Source organism: Oncorhynchus gorbuscha, linkage group LG16, assembly GCF_021184085.1.
Source record: "Oncorhynchus gorbuscha isolate QuinsamMale2020 ecotype Even-year linkage group LG16, OgorEven_v1.0, whole genome shotgun sequence".
Taxonomy (NCBI): domain Eukaryota; kingdom Metazoa; phylum Chordata; class Actinopteri; order Salmoniformes; family Salmonidae; genus Oncorhynchus; species Oncorhynchus gorbuscha.
The window spans coordinates 10,237,786-10,251,911 of NC_060188.1; the positions used below are offsets into that span (position 1 = coordinate 10,237,786).

Here is a 14,126-nt window from a genome sequence, read left to right on the forward strand (position 1 = left end):
CTACCTGTTCCTGCTCTCAGTAAATGTAGAGAGCAGAGTAGAACTCAACCTGTTCCTGCTCCCAGTAAATGTAGAGTGCAGAGAGGAGAGAGGAGAGTAGAACTCTACCTGTCCCTGCTCCCAGTAAATGGAGGGAGCAGAGGAGAGTAGAACTCTACCTGTCCCTGCTCCCAGTAAATGTAGAGTGCAGAGAGGAGAGTAGAACTCTATCTGTTCCTGCTCCCAGTAAATGTAGAGAGCAGAGAGGAGAGTAGAACTCTATCTGTTCCTGCTCCCAGTAAATGTAGAGAGCAGAGAGGAGAGTAGAACTCTACCTGTTCCTGCTCCCAGTAAATGTAGAGAGCAGAGAGGAGAGTAGAACTCGACCTGTTCCTGCTCCCAGTAAATGTAGAGAGCAGAGAGGAGAGTAGAACTCGACCTGTTCCTGCTCCCAGTAAATGTAGAGAGCAGAGAGGAGAGTAGAACTCTACCTGTTCCTGCTCCCAGTAAATGTAGAGAGCAGAGAGGAGAGTAGAACTCGACCTGTTCCTGCTCCCAGTAAATGTAGAGAGCAGAGAGGAGAGTAGAACTCTATCTGTTCCTGCTCCCAGTAAATGTAGAGAGCAGAGAGGAGAGTAGAACTCGACCTGTTCCTGCTCCCAGTAAATGTAGAGAGCAGAGAGGAGAGTAGAACTCTACCTGTTCCTGCTCCCAGTAAATGTAGAGAGCAGAGAGGAGAGTAGAACTCTACCTGTTCCTGCTCCCAGTAAATGTAGAGAGCAGAGAGGAGAGTAGAACTCTACCTGTTCCTGCTCCCAGTAAATGTAGAGAGCAGAGAGGAGAGTAGAACTCTATCTGTTCCTGCTCCCAGTAAATGTAGAGAGCAGAGAGGAGAGTAGAACTCTATCTGTTCCTGCTCCCAGTAAATGTAGAGAGCAGAGAGGAGAGTAGAAGTCTATCTGTTCCTGCTCCCAGTAAATGTAGAGAGCAGAGAGGAAAGTAGAACTCTACCTGTTCCTGCTCCCAGTAAATGTAGAGAGCAGAGAGGAGAGTAGAACTCTACCTGTTCCTGCTCCCAGTAAATGTAGAGAGCAGAGAGGAGAGTAGAACTCTATCTGTTCCTGCTCCCAGTAAATGTAGAGAGCAGAGAGGAGAGTAGAACTCTACCTGTTCCTGCTCCCAGTAAATGTAGAGAGCAGAGAGGAGAGTAGAACTCTACCTGTTCCTGCTCCCTGTAAATGTAGAGAGCAGAGAGGAGAGTAGAACTCTACCTGTTCCTGCTCCCAGTAAATGTAGAGAGCAGAGAGGAGAGTAGAACCCTACGTGTCCCTGCTCCCAGTAAATGTAGAGAGCAGAGAGGAGAGTAGAACTCTACCTGTTCCTGCTCCCAGTAAATGTAGCACTACATCATTATTGATCCCTACTGCTCTTTCCAGTGCGGAGATCCATGCTACACGACCAGGACTGTTACAATCAGTGGAGAGTCAGGCCTTTTGTTCTTGCATCAGTTGGCCAACTTATCTTGTTAACAATAACAGTGCAGCTAACGGAATAATTGAATTGTTAAATCACCGTCATGTACTGTGCTACTCTATACTGTTTAGTAGCTTTAACTTCTGTATAATGTCCTTCTATACGTTTCTATAAGTCACCACTGGGTCTGTGTACTGCGGATCGGGACATTTGAACCAAAGAAATGTATTCTGGGGCTTGTATTCATACCAGTGCCTTTCTGGACACAAAGCTTTTGTAACTCATAGTTTACTTGTCTGGGTGGGTTTGTCAGGAGAAGTTGTGTTGTAGTTTGACACGTTTCAGAGAGAAAGAGAGAGAAATGCAACGATGTCAGAAAGGGAGATTTGTGTAAATATGTGTAGGGACCATTAGGGACTCATGTTTGGTGATCGACAAATGGGAGGATTGGGTTGAGCCTGGAAGAAATGAATGAAGGATGAAGAGACAGCGGGAGAGGAGAGAGGGCATGCTATTTCTCAGCAATGTGGTGAAGGAGAGAGGAGAGAGGGCATGCTATTTCTCAGCAGTGTTGTGAAGGAGAGAGGAGAAGAAAGGTTGTCCTGCAGTGCTCCTCAGGTGTCCGTGTATATGTAGCTCTGTGTTAGCGTGCTGTGCCTCGTTAGCAGTGGGGATAATTGATAGGGTTCTGGAGAGCAGTGCTGAGCAGAGGAGGTGCCTGGGTTTTCATTCTCACCAGGGGACCTACGATGGAGCCTGAATGAATCAGACACTCAGAGACCCAGGTGGCTCTACTGTACACTAACACCCCGCAATGCACAGTGTGTGTGTGTGTGTGTGTGTGTGTGTGTGTGTGTGTGTGTGTGTGTGTGTGTGTGTGTGTGTGTGTGTGTGTGTGTGTGTGTGTGTGTGTGTGTGTGTGTGTGTGTGTGTGTGTGTGTGTGTGTGTGTGTGTGTGTGTGTGTGTGTGTGTGTGCGTGCGCGCGCGCGCGCGCTACTTTACAGACAAGCAGCAGACCAGAGGACGTCAACAAATCAAATCTACCTCTTTTCTTCTTCTTCTCTCCTCTTCACCAAAACCGTTCATCCCTCTTTTATTAGGGCTCTCTCGTTCTCTCTACCTCTCCTTCACTCTCATTTCTCTGCTACTCTCTCGTTCTCTCTACCTCTCCTTCACTCTCATTTCTCTGCTTCTCTCTCGTTCTCTCTACCTCTCCTTCACTCTCATTTCTCTGCTTCTCTCTCGTTCTCTCTACCTCTCCTTCACTCTCATTTCTCTGCTACTCTCTCGTTCTCTCTACCTCTCCTTCACTCTCATTTCTCTGCTTCTCTCTCGTTCTCTCTACCTCTCCTTCACTCTCATTTCTCTGCTTCTCTCTCGTTCTCTCTACCTCTCCTTCACTCTCATTTCTCTGCTACTCTCTCGTTCTCTCTACCTCTCCTTCACTCTCATTTCTCTGCTACTCTCTCGTTCTCTCTACCTCTCCTTCACTCTCATTTCTCTGCTTCTCTCTCGTTCTCTCTACCTCTCCTTCACTCTCATTTCTCTGCTACTCTCTCGTTCTCTCTACCTCTCCTTCACTCTCATTTCTCTGCTACTCTCTCGTTCTCTCTACCTCTCCTTCACTCTCATTTCTCTGCTACTCTCTCGTTCTCTCTACCTCTCCTTCACTCTCATTTCTCTGCTACTCTCTCATTTCTCTGTTCTCTCTACCTCTCCTTCACTCTCATTTCTCTGCTACTCTCTCGTTCTCTCTACCTCTCCTTCACTCTCATTTCTCTGCTTCTCTCTCGTTCTCTCTACCTCTCCTTCACTCTCATTTCTCTGCTACTCTCTCGTTCTCTCTACCTCTCCTTCACTCTCATTTCTCTGCTACTCTCTCGTTCTCTCTACCTCTCCTTCACTCTCATTTCTCTGCTACTCTCTCGTTCTCTCTACCTCTCCTTCACTCTCATTTCTCTGCTACTCTCTCGTTCTCTCTACCTCTCCTTCTCTCATTTCTCTGCATTTCTCTCTCTACCTCTCTCTACCTCTCCTTCACTCTCATTTCTCTGCTTCTCTCGTTCTCTCTACCTCTCCTTCACTCTCATTTCTCTGCTTCTCTCTCGTTCTCTCTACCTCTCCTTCACTCTCATTTCTCTGCTTCTCTCTCGTTCTCTCTACCTCTCCTTCACTCTCATTTCTCTGCTTCTCTCTCGTTCTCTCTACCTCTCCTTCACTCTCATTTCTCTGCTTCTCTCTCGTTCTCTCTACCTCTCCTTCACTCTCATTTCTCTGCTCTCTCTCTTCTCTCTACCTCTCCTTCACTCTCATTTCTCTGCTTCTCTCTCGTTCTCTCTACCTCTCCTTCACTCTCATTTCTCTGCTTCACTCTAGTTCTCTCTACCTCTCCTTCACTCTCATTTCTCTGCTTCTCTCTCGTTCTCTCTACCTCTCCTTCACTCTCATTTCTCTGCTTCTCTCTCGTTCTCTCTACCTCTCCTTCACTCTCATTTCTCTGCTTCTCTCTCGTTCTCTCTACCTCTCCTTCACTCTCATTTCTCTGCTTCTCTCTCTCTACCTCTCCTTCACTCTCATTTCTCTGCTTCTCTCTCGTTCTCTCTACCTCTCCTTCACTCTCATTTCTCTGCTACTCTCTCGTTCTCTCTACCTCTCCTTCACTCTCATTTCTCTGCTTCTCTCTCGTTCTCTCTACCTCTCCTTCACTCTCATTTCTCTGCTTCTCTCTCGTTCTCTCTACCTCTCCTTCACTCTCATTTCTCTGCTACTCTCTCGTTCTCTCTACCTCTCCTTCACTCTCATTTCTCTGCTTCTCTCTCGTTCTCTCTACCTCTCCTTCACTCTCATTTCTCTGCTTCTCTCTCGTTCTCTCTACCTCTCCTTCACTCTTATTTCTCTGCTACTCTCTCGTTCTCTCTACCTCTCCTTCACTCTCATTTCTCTGCTACTCTCTCGTTCTCTCTACCTCTTCTTCACTCTCATATCTCTGCTTCTCTCTCGTTCTCTCTGCCTCTCCTTCACTCTCATTTCTCTGCTTCTCTCTTGTTCTCTCTACCTCTCTCCTTCACTCTCATTTCTCTGCTTCTCTCTCATTCTCTCTACCTCTCCTTCACTCTCATTTCTCTGCTTCTCTCTCTACCTCGCTCCTTCACTCTCATTTCTCTGCTTCTCTCTCGTTCTCTCTACCTCTCCTTCACTCTCATTTCTCTGCTTCTCTCTCGTTCTCTCTACCTCTCCTTCACTCTCATTTCTCTGCTTCTCTCTCGTCCTCTCTACCTCTCCTTCACTCTTATTTCTCTGCTACTCTCTCGTTCTCTCTACCTCTCCTTCACTCTCATTTCTCTGCTACTCTCTCGTTCTCTCTACCTCTTCTTCACTCTCATATCTCTGCTTCTCTCTCGTTCTCTCTGCCTCTCCTTCACTCTCATTTCTCTGCTTCTCTCTTGTTCTCTCTACCTCTCTCCTTCACTCTCATTTCTCTGCTTCTCTCTCATTCTCTCTACCTCTCCTTCACTCTCATTTCTCTGCTTCTCTCTCTACCTCGCTCCTTCACTCTCATTTCTCTGCTTCTCTCTCGTTCTCTCTACCTCTCCTTCACTCTCATTTCTCTGCTTCTCTCTCGTTCTCTCTACCTCTCTCCTTCACTCTCATTTCTCTGCTTCTCGTTCTCTCTACCTCTCCTTCACTCTCATTTCTCTGCTTCTTTCTAGTTCTCTCTACCTCTTCTTCACTCTTCACTCTCATCATTCTCTGCTTCTCTCTGCTTCTCTCTCGTTCTCTCTGCCTCTCCTTCACTCTCATTTTCTCTGCTTCTCTCTTGTTCTCTCTACCTCTCTCCTTCACTCTCATTTCTCTGCTTCTCTCTCATTCTCTCTACCTCTCCTTCACTCTCATTTCTCTGCTTCTCGTTCTCTCTACCTCTCCTTCACTCTCATTTCTCTGCTTCTCTCTCGTTCTCTCTACCTCCCCTTCACTCTCATTTCTCTGCTTCTCTCTCGTTCTCTCTACCGCTCTCCTTCACTCTCGTTTCTCTGCTTCTCTCTCGTTCTCTCTACCTCTCCTTCACTCTCATTTCTCTGCTTCTCTCTTGTTCTCTCTACCCCTCTCCTTCACTCTCATTTCTCTGCTTCTCTCTCGTTCTCTCTACCTCTCTCCTTCACTCTCATTTCTCTGCTTCTCTCTCATTCTCTCTACCTCTCTACCTCTCTCCTTCACTGTCATTTCTCTGCTTCTCTCTCATTCTCTCTACCTCTCTTCTTCACTCTCATTTCTCTGCTTCTCTCTCGTTCTCTCTACCTCCTTCACTCTCATTTCTCTGCTTCTCTCTCATTCTCTCTACCTCCCCTTCACTCTCATTTCTCTGCTTCTCTCTCGTTCTCTCTACCTCTCTCCTTCACTCTCAGTTCTCTGCTTCACTCTCTAGTTCTCTCTACCTCTCCTTCATTCTCATTTCTCTGCTTCTCTCTCGTTCTCTCTTTCTCTCCTTCACTCTCATTTCTCTGCTTCACTCTCTAGTTCTCTCTACCTCTCTCCTTCACTCTCATTTCTCTGCTTCACTCTCTAGGTCTCTCTACCTCTCTCCTTCACTCTCATATCTCTGCTTCTCTCTCATTCTCTCTACCTCTCCTTTATTCTAGCTCCTCTCCTCCACTCCATCACCCTCCACACCAACACACACAATGTTGTTATCTCCCTGAAGGCAGTGTGTGTTTAGAAAACAGGTCACACAGAAACATGATATAAAGGACTCCCTGCTCCCCCTTGGACCATGTCTGACACATAACTGTCATAAAGAGACACCACATCAAACCTCCACACTGCACCATGCAGGGCCCCACTTTACCCATCAGCCCACAGTGTGTCTGTTTACAGCCATGAGCATCTTGCTCTCGCCTCTCTCTCTCGCTTTCTCCGTCCACCATGCTGTTCTGACACTGTGAGCCTCATCCTGCCTCATTCTCCTCCTCCTCCTTCCGCCCTCTCCCCTCCTCCTGCCTCATTCTCCCCCTCCTCCTACCGCCCTCTCCCCTCCTCCCGCCTCATTCTCCCCCTCCTCCTTCCGCCCTCTCCCCTCCTCCCGCCTCATTCTCCTCCTCCTCCTTCCGCCCTCTCCCCTCCTCCCGCCTCATTCTCCCCCTCCTCCTTCCGCCCTCTCCCCTCCTCCCGCCTCATTCTCCCCCTCCTCTTCCGCCCTCTCCCCTCCTCCCGCCTCATTCTCCCCCTCCTCCTTCCGCCCTCTCCCCTCCTCCCGCCTCATTCTCCCCTCCTCCTTCCGCCCTCTCCCCTCCTCCCGCCTCATTCTCCCCTCCTCTTCCGCCCTCTCCCCTCCTCCCGCCTCATTCTCCCCCTCCTCCGTCCGCCCTCTCCCCTCCTCCCGCCTCATTCTCCCCCTCCTCTTCCGCCCTCTCCCCTCCTCCCGCCTCATTCTTCCCCTCCTCCTTCCGCCATCTCCCCTCCTCCCGCCTCATTCTCCCCCTCCTCCTTCCGCCCTCTCCCTTCCCGCCTCATTCTCCCCCTCCTACTTCCACCCTCTCCCCTCCTCCCGCCTCATTCTCCTCCTCCTCCTCCTCCTTCCGCCCTCTCCCCTCCTCCCGCCTCATTCTCCCCCTCCTCCTTCCGCCCTCTCCCCTCCTCCCGCCTCATCCCCCCCCTCCTTCCGCCCTCTCCCCTCCTCCCGCCTTATTCTCCCCCTCCTCCTTCCGCCCTCTCCCCTCCTCCCGCCTCATTCTCCTCCTCCCCCTTCCGCCCTCTCCCCCTCCTCCCGCCTCATACTCTCCCCTTCCACCCTCATTCTCCCCCTCCTCCTTCCCCCTCCCCTCCACCCGCCTCATTCTCCCCCTCCTCCGTCCGCCCTCTCCCCTCCACCCGCCTCATTCTCCCCCTCCTCCTTCCGCCCTCTCCCCTCCTCCCGCCTCATTCTTCCCCTCCTCCTTCCGCCTCATCTCCCCCCTCCCGCCTCATTCCCGCCCCCCCCTCCTTCCTTCCGCCCTCTCCCCTCCTCCCGCCTCATTCTCCCCCTCCTCCTTCCGCCCTCTCCCCTCCTCCCGCCTCATTCTCCCCCTCCTCCTTCCGCCCTCTCCCCTCCTCCCGCCCCCCCCCTCATTCTCCCCCTCCTCCGCCTCCTCTCCCTCCCCCCTCCCGCCTCATTCTCCCCCTCCTCCTTCCGCCCTCTCCCCTCCTCCCGCCTCATTCTCCCCCTCCTCCTTCCGCCCTCTCCCCTCCTCCCGCCTCATTCTCCTCCTCCCCCTTCCGCCCCCTCTCCCCTCCTCCCGCCTCATTCTCCCCCCCCTCCTCCCGCCTCATTCTCCCCCTCCTCCGTCCACCCTCTCCCCTCCTCCCGCCTCATTCTCCCCTCCTCCTTCCGCCCTCTCCCCTCCTCCCGCCTCATTCTTCCCCTCCTCCTTTCGCCATCTCCCCTCCTCCCGCCTCATTCTCCCCCTCCTCCTTCCGCCCTCTCCCCTCCTCCCGCCTCATTCTCCCCCTCCTACTTCCGCCCTCTCCCCTCCTCCCGCCTCATTCTCCCCCTCCTCCTTCCGCCCTCTCCCCTCCTCCCGCCTCATTCTCCCCCTCCTCCTTCCGCCCTCTCCCCTCCTCCCGCCTCATTCTCCCCCTCCTCCTTCCGCCCTCTCCCCTCCTCCCGCCTCATTCTCCTCCTCCCCCTTCCGCCCTCTCCCCTCCTCCCGCCTCATTCTCCCCCTCCTCCCGCCTCATTCTCCCCCTCCTCCCGCCTCATTCTCCCCCTCCTCCTTCCGCCCTCTCCCCTCCTCCCGCCTCATTCTCCTCCTCCCCCTTCCGCCCTCTCCCCTCCTCCCGCCTCATTCTCCCCCTCCTCCCGCCTCATTCTCCCCCTCCTCCTTCCGCCCTCTCCCCTCCTCCCGCCTCATTCTCCCCCTCCTCCTTCCGCCCTTTCCTCTTGCTCCGATGCTCTAATGGCTGCTCTGGCAGTGGGAGTTAGCTCCCTCCTCCTGCCCTCCTGGTGCCCCTCTGCCCTGGCCACATGGGACCCATGCATGAGCCCATAGATGCTCCCCTGAAGGATGAAATGGCTGCCACTCCTACTCTCTTCACAGGGTTTCTCCCAGTGTCTGATCTAGCTGTCTGATGATAAAAGCCATAGAGATGGTGGTGCTCTGTTGCTCTGATGTCGTGATGCAGAAAGCCCCCCCCTCTCTCTCTCTCTATGTCTCTCTCTCTCTCCCTCTCTCTCTCTCTCTATCCCTCTCTCTTCCTCCTCCTCTTCTTCTTCCTCCTCTTCTCCTCCTTCCTGGAATGTGTCCAGTACAGACACCTCTCATGCTGTACTGTAGATGAGAGAGGTGATGACTTCGCATGACAAGGCTCTCCAGGGACCAAAAGGCTTCACACAGCATTCACACGTTCAGCGGCAGCAGCATGCCGGACACATGTCCATGACACGTCTCCTTCCACGTGGCAGGGAAGAAACACACACACACACATCTCTCTCACACACACAACACTCATTCATGTCAGCCAAAGCCTCGTGGAGGCTCAACACACAGACTAGTGATTAGTACTTGATGAGCCTGGTGTAGACCAAAAGACAGGGCTGTGTCTCAGACTCTCTGCTCTCTCTCGCGCTTTACTTTCGTCTGTCTCCTCCTTCCGTCTCTCAATCCCTCGTTTCTTTATTCTCTCTCTTTCTTCCTTCCTTCTCTTTTGATGAGTGTATCTGAGCCCGGCGAGCAAGCTGATCCCCATTGATTGGCTGGTCGATGGATTGAGCGAATGGCGGGGTTCTGTAGCTGAGAGCCGTGATTTGGCGTACTGAGCGCAGTCAGACGCAGCGCCACTTTCTTGGGATTAAGAGACAGGTTCAATGTAGACCCTGTAACCCTGGAGAGGGGCTAGACGAGACACAGTGACCCCCCGCAAGGCCACAACACACCCCACACACTGGGCCACTTTCCTCATCACCCTCTCATCTCTCCATCCCTCTATCTAGCTCTATTTCTCCCACAGCTGCTTCCAAAGAAGATTCTTCAGGGACATATGTGTGTTTTTCTCTCCCTGACAGGACCCAGGAGCTGGAGTTCGGAAGGACAGAAAGAGGGAGGGAAGGAGGGGTGGGATCCTAAGACGTAACAGGACGTCGGGTTGAGTACATGTATGTGTGGATGGTTGGGGATTGTTGGGTTAATGGAATGGAAATGGAGTAAATCCGAGGTCAGGCCATTTTCCCTCCTCATTTTTCATTTGAGTCGCCATCCTTTCTCTGAGTAGCCAACCGTAACACAGAACAAATAACATGCTTAAAGAACAGAGAGAAAGGATAGCATTTTATTTAATCTCAATTTTGTCTTTTTTCCTGCACCTGTTTTTCTTTCATTCTCTTTGCTCTCTCTCTTTTTCTCTCTGTCTCTCTTACTCTGTCTCTCTCTCTGTCTCTCTCTCTCTCTCTCTCCCTGTCTTCCTCTCTCTTTCTCTTTTTTCCGATGCTTGAATAGAAGTGGATCAAAAAGGTAAAGACCACAATGAACATAAAAACCACAGCTCGCCCCTCCCTCCTCCTCCTCCCTCCTCTCCTCCCCTCATACGCCTTCCTAACCCAGCACCTTGTGTAGTGGTCATGTTTGATGTTGATATCCCTCCCCTTTCTTTCTCTCTTTCTCTCCCTCTCTCTCTTTCTGGATTATAACCAAGACTCTAAGATCCTTCCAGATTTCCTCCTTGCCTCTGATGACACCAGCCTGACCTACACGCACGCACGCACGCACACACACACACACACACACACACACACACACACACACACACACACACACACACACACACACACACACACACACACACACACACACACACACACACACACACACACACACACACACACACACACACATACACACAAACCAGCTGACCACTCTGGAGGTCCATGAACTATTTCTGAGAGAGAAAAAGAGAGAGCATTCTTATGTCATGGTTTAACCACTATACAAACTACATACCAGTGGCCATTCACAAACTTAAAGACAGATAACATGGTGTACATTCTTACCACTTCATGGTCGGTAAAACCTTTTCTTCTCTTCTCCCATTCACTGTAAACCTCTCTCCTCTCCTCAACGTGTCCACATGTTGGGCCACAGCCACCTGACAACTCCTCATGCTGACATAGTTCTCCATCTGACCATGCAGTTCTCACTCCACCTCATTGAGTTTGATTTAACCATTTCTCTATCGTTTACAATTAGTAATTTGACCCTATCTCTAATTGGTTCCCTCCAGATCCAAGTGACTCCTCCTCGTCCTCCTCTCCTCTCTTCTCCACATTGGTTTATATGCTTTTCTCTGCCTCCCTTTCTCTTTCTTTGTTTCTTCCTTCCCCCTTTCATTTTTCCTTACTTCAGGGTGAATCTTACATTTATTTGTTTTCATTTTCAACTTTCAAAAGACAATGGTATTCAGAATCACACTGGCCAAAGTTTCTCCTTGATCATGTGACATGAGTCTGTCTCTCGTTAAGCACTTTCTCCCATTTCCAGGTGCTTCAGTGTCCACTCTCTTTCTCTCTATCACTCAAACAGCTTTAAATGCAGTGCCCTTCTCTCCTCTCTTTCTCTCTTTCTTTTGGCTCCGTTTCTGCCTCTCAGATCTTTCATCTGTTCATCACAAGTAGCCGCTGGTTCTCTGAGGCCTCCTCAGGTTTCATCTCCTTCTTCACCTCCTCCTCCTCCTCTTCCTTTCTCTTTCCCTCTTTATCCATTTGCTCTTATCACTGCTTTTTCTTCCTTCTCTTGCTTTCGTTGCACTGCAACCCCCCCCCCTGTGTGTCCTGATTTGGCCGTCAGTCACCCCTCCTTATCAATAGAAGTCAGCTAGTCCTCCCTTCGTACAGCATGTCTGTATGGATTCAGAGGGGTGCCACAGTAGGTGGTACAGTCCCAGTTAGCATCTATGTGTAATGGCTGCTCTGTTCACTAGGGGGATGGTACTCTCTAAAGAGCCAATCAGTCACTGGTCTCCCAATCACAGGGCTTACAAAGAATGCTGCAGGGGATGCAGGGCTCAATCCAAGGGTAGAGGAAGGAAGAGTATTGCTGCCACTGGGAACAGGCACCATTAGGGCCGCCTCACAAGGGTCATTTCATCTCCCAGGTTGTGTCTGAAATGGCACTCTATTCCTAACGTAGTGCACTACAGGGCTCTGGTCAAAAGTAGTGCACTATATAGGGTATTATACACTGTCCTAATCTTACCCGCAACCTTTTAGATGCCCCCGCCCACAACACCGTAACACATCAGTCTTGACTAGTACCCTCTACTGTCTGTTTCCATGGATAGATAGATATGTACAGTAGGTTATTATAGATCTGTAGCAATGCCATTAAGTCCTTTATGGGTCCATATCCATCTGTCTGGATGTGGCTTTCCACTGACATCCATTGCTCCTGTATGTCTTGTTTTTCCCTCAACCAACCGATCACCATTTTGTTTCTCCCTGCCTGGTAGCTATAGCGAACCCTCCTCCTCTGCCCCCCCCCCCCCCCACACCCTTGATCCACCTTGTTGTTGTTGTTTTTTTTACCCACATTTACTACCGTTCCTCCCAGTGACCATGTGACCTACAAAACCCCTCCTCTTCCTCCCTCCTGCTAATTATGATTATCTCTATATCTCATTTTCTATTAATGAACAAGTCTCTTAGATTGTGTTACCCGTTGTCCCTTTGTTAATTCATTCATCCTAATTGATTGATTCACTGATTGGTTGATTGACAGATTATAGTAACGGCTGCTCTGCTGTTGTGTTCAGGAGCTGGTCTGTGAATTACAGTCAGACTGATGGACAGTCTGTCCGTCATCAGTAGCTAGCTAGAGAGACAGATAGTCAGACTGTCTGTAGTCTGTGTGTTGATAGACTTACATATTCATTTCCTTGTCACCGTTCCTTTATTACTATTGACACGTGAATTGACTGAATAGGTGTCAGCCATCTTTCTGTCACCTATCAAGACCTTTTTAATCAGTGATCATGAAGGAAAGGAGACAAGGAAACAAATCCACAGTATTTAATCAATGATCATGAAGGAAAGGTGACAAGGAAATGAATCTACAGTATGTAAGACCTGGTACACAGCCTTCAAATTGGTTTTTATTGGGACTAAAGGAGGGGGGAGTATCCCTCACACCTACACTCTTAAAAACAGGTTATATCTAGAACCTAAAAGGGTTCTTTGGCTGTCCCCATAGGATAACCTTTTGAAGAACCCTTTATGGTTCCAGGTAGAACTATTTTGGTTCCAGGTACATCCATTTTGGGTTCCGTCTTAAGCCCTTCCCACAGAGGGTTCTACCTGGAACCAAAAAGGGTTCTCCTATGGGGACAGCCAAATAATTATTTCTGAGAGTGTAGAGACACATTTACCATTGAAATAGTGTCTCTGTGGGCGAATGAGGATAGAGGGAGGGAGGGAGGGAGGGAGAGGAGCAGTCGCTATAGAGACAGGCAGTAGCTCCTCATTAGGAATGACCCACCACACACATCTGGTCACGTGACCCACTGCACTCAGACATTCTATTCAGCAGGCAGTCGAGGAGAGAAGAGAGTGAAGGAGAGAGGGAGAGATGGGGAGAGGAGAGAGATAGGGAACTGACTGACTGTACATTGAGAAGTCATTACATTGTTAAAGCTAAAGAGCTCTGGAAGGCAGGTGGCCGTGAATAGAAATAAGTCAGGACCTTTATGGACAGACAGAACACACCGCCAGAGGCAGATTTATGGACAGACAGAACACACCGCCAGAGGCAGATGTATGGACAGACAGAACACACCACCAGAGGCAGATGTATGGACAGATAGAACACACCACCAGAGGCAGATGTATGGACAGACAGATGTATGGACAGATAGAACACACCACCAGAGGCAGATGTATGGACAGACAGAACACACCGCCAGAGGCAGATGTATGGACAGACAGAACACACCACCAGAGGCAGATGTATGGACAGACAGAACACACCGCCAGAGGCAGATGTATGGACAGACAGATCACACCGCCAGAGGCAGATGTATGGACAGATAGAACACACCGCCAGAGGCAGATGTATGGACAGATAGAACACACTGCCAGAGGCAGATGTATGGGTAGATAGAACACACCGCCAGAGGCAGATGTATGGACAGCCCTCACTGGGGAAGGAAGGGATGGAGAAAGAGAGAGTAGAGGGATGAAGAGAGTAAGCTGGGTGCTGGCTACTGCTACTACCTAAATTGACTGAATTGAAATGGAACTGTGGCCTGTCATAGTGTCACTCCTCCAGTGCTGTACCCGTACCTGCAGGCGGTGTCCTGTGTACTGAAGCTGTGAAACTCTGTCAGTAGGACCACCTGTGCTGCCTCTCAGTGTGTCAGTGCACCTCTCATAGAGATAAGACGTTTCAATGGAAACGTTCTCTCTCCACCCAGGCCCTGCTGCCCTGCTATTGGTCTCAGTGAAGGGGTTTGTCTTGAACATGACGGTTGATCAAAGTGCCAGCCCCTTCCTTCTGTCTACAGTGTGCGTGTGGTGTGTGGATATGTGTATGAGTGTCTGTGTGTGTAGGTTTGTGTGTGTCGGTGTAGGTGTGTGTGTGTCGGTGTAGGTGTGTGCGTGTGTATGTGTATGTGTGAGTTAGTATTCTGTTTTGACTACCTTGCCTTGACCCCCTTG

The 14,126-nt window shown here is 50.3% G+C and overlaps 1 protein-coding gene and 1 pseudogene across 1 annotated transcript in view; one reads left to right on the top strand and one right to left on the bottom strand.

Moving 5' to 3' along the window:
* The window catches only part of LOC123998976, an 899,899-nt pseudogene that overhangs the window by 356,382 nt on the left and 529,391 nt on the right, over positions 1 to 14,126 (bottom strand).
* The window catches only part of LOC123998934 (adhesion G protein-coupled receptor L1-like), a 255,839-nt gene that overhangs the window by 170,751 nt on the left and 70,962 nt on the right, over positions 1 to 14,126 (top strand). The window contains 1 exon segment of the mRNA XM_046304189.1: positions 9,919 to 9,933. Within this exon segment, the coding sequence (XP_046160145.1) occupies positions 9,919 to 9,933 (15 nt within the window).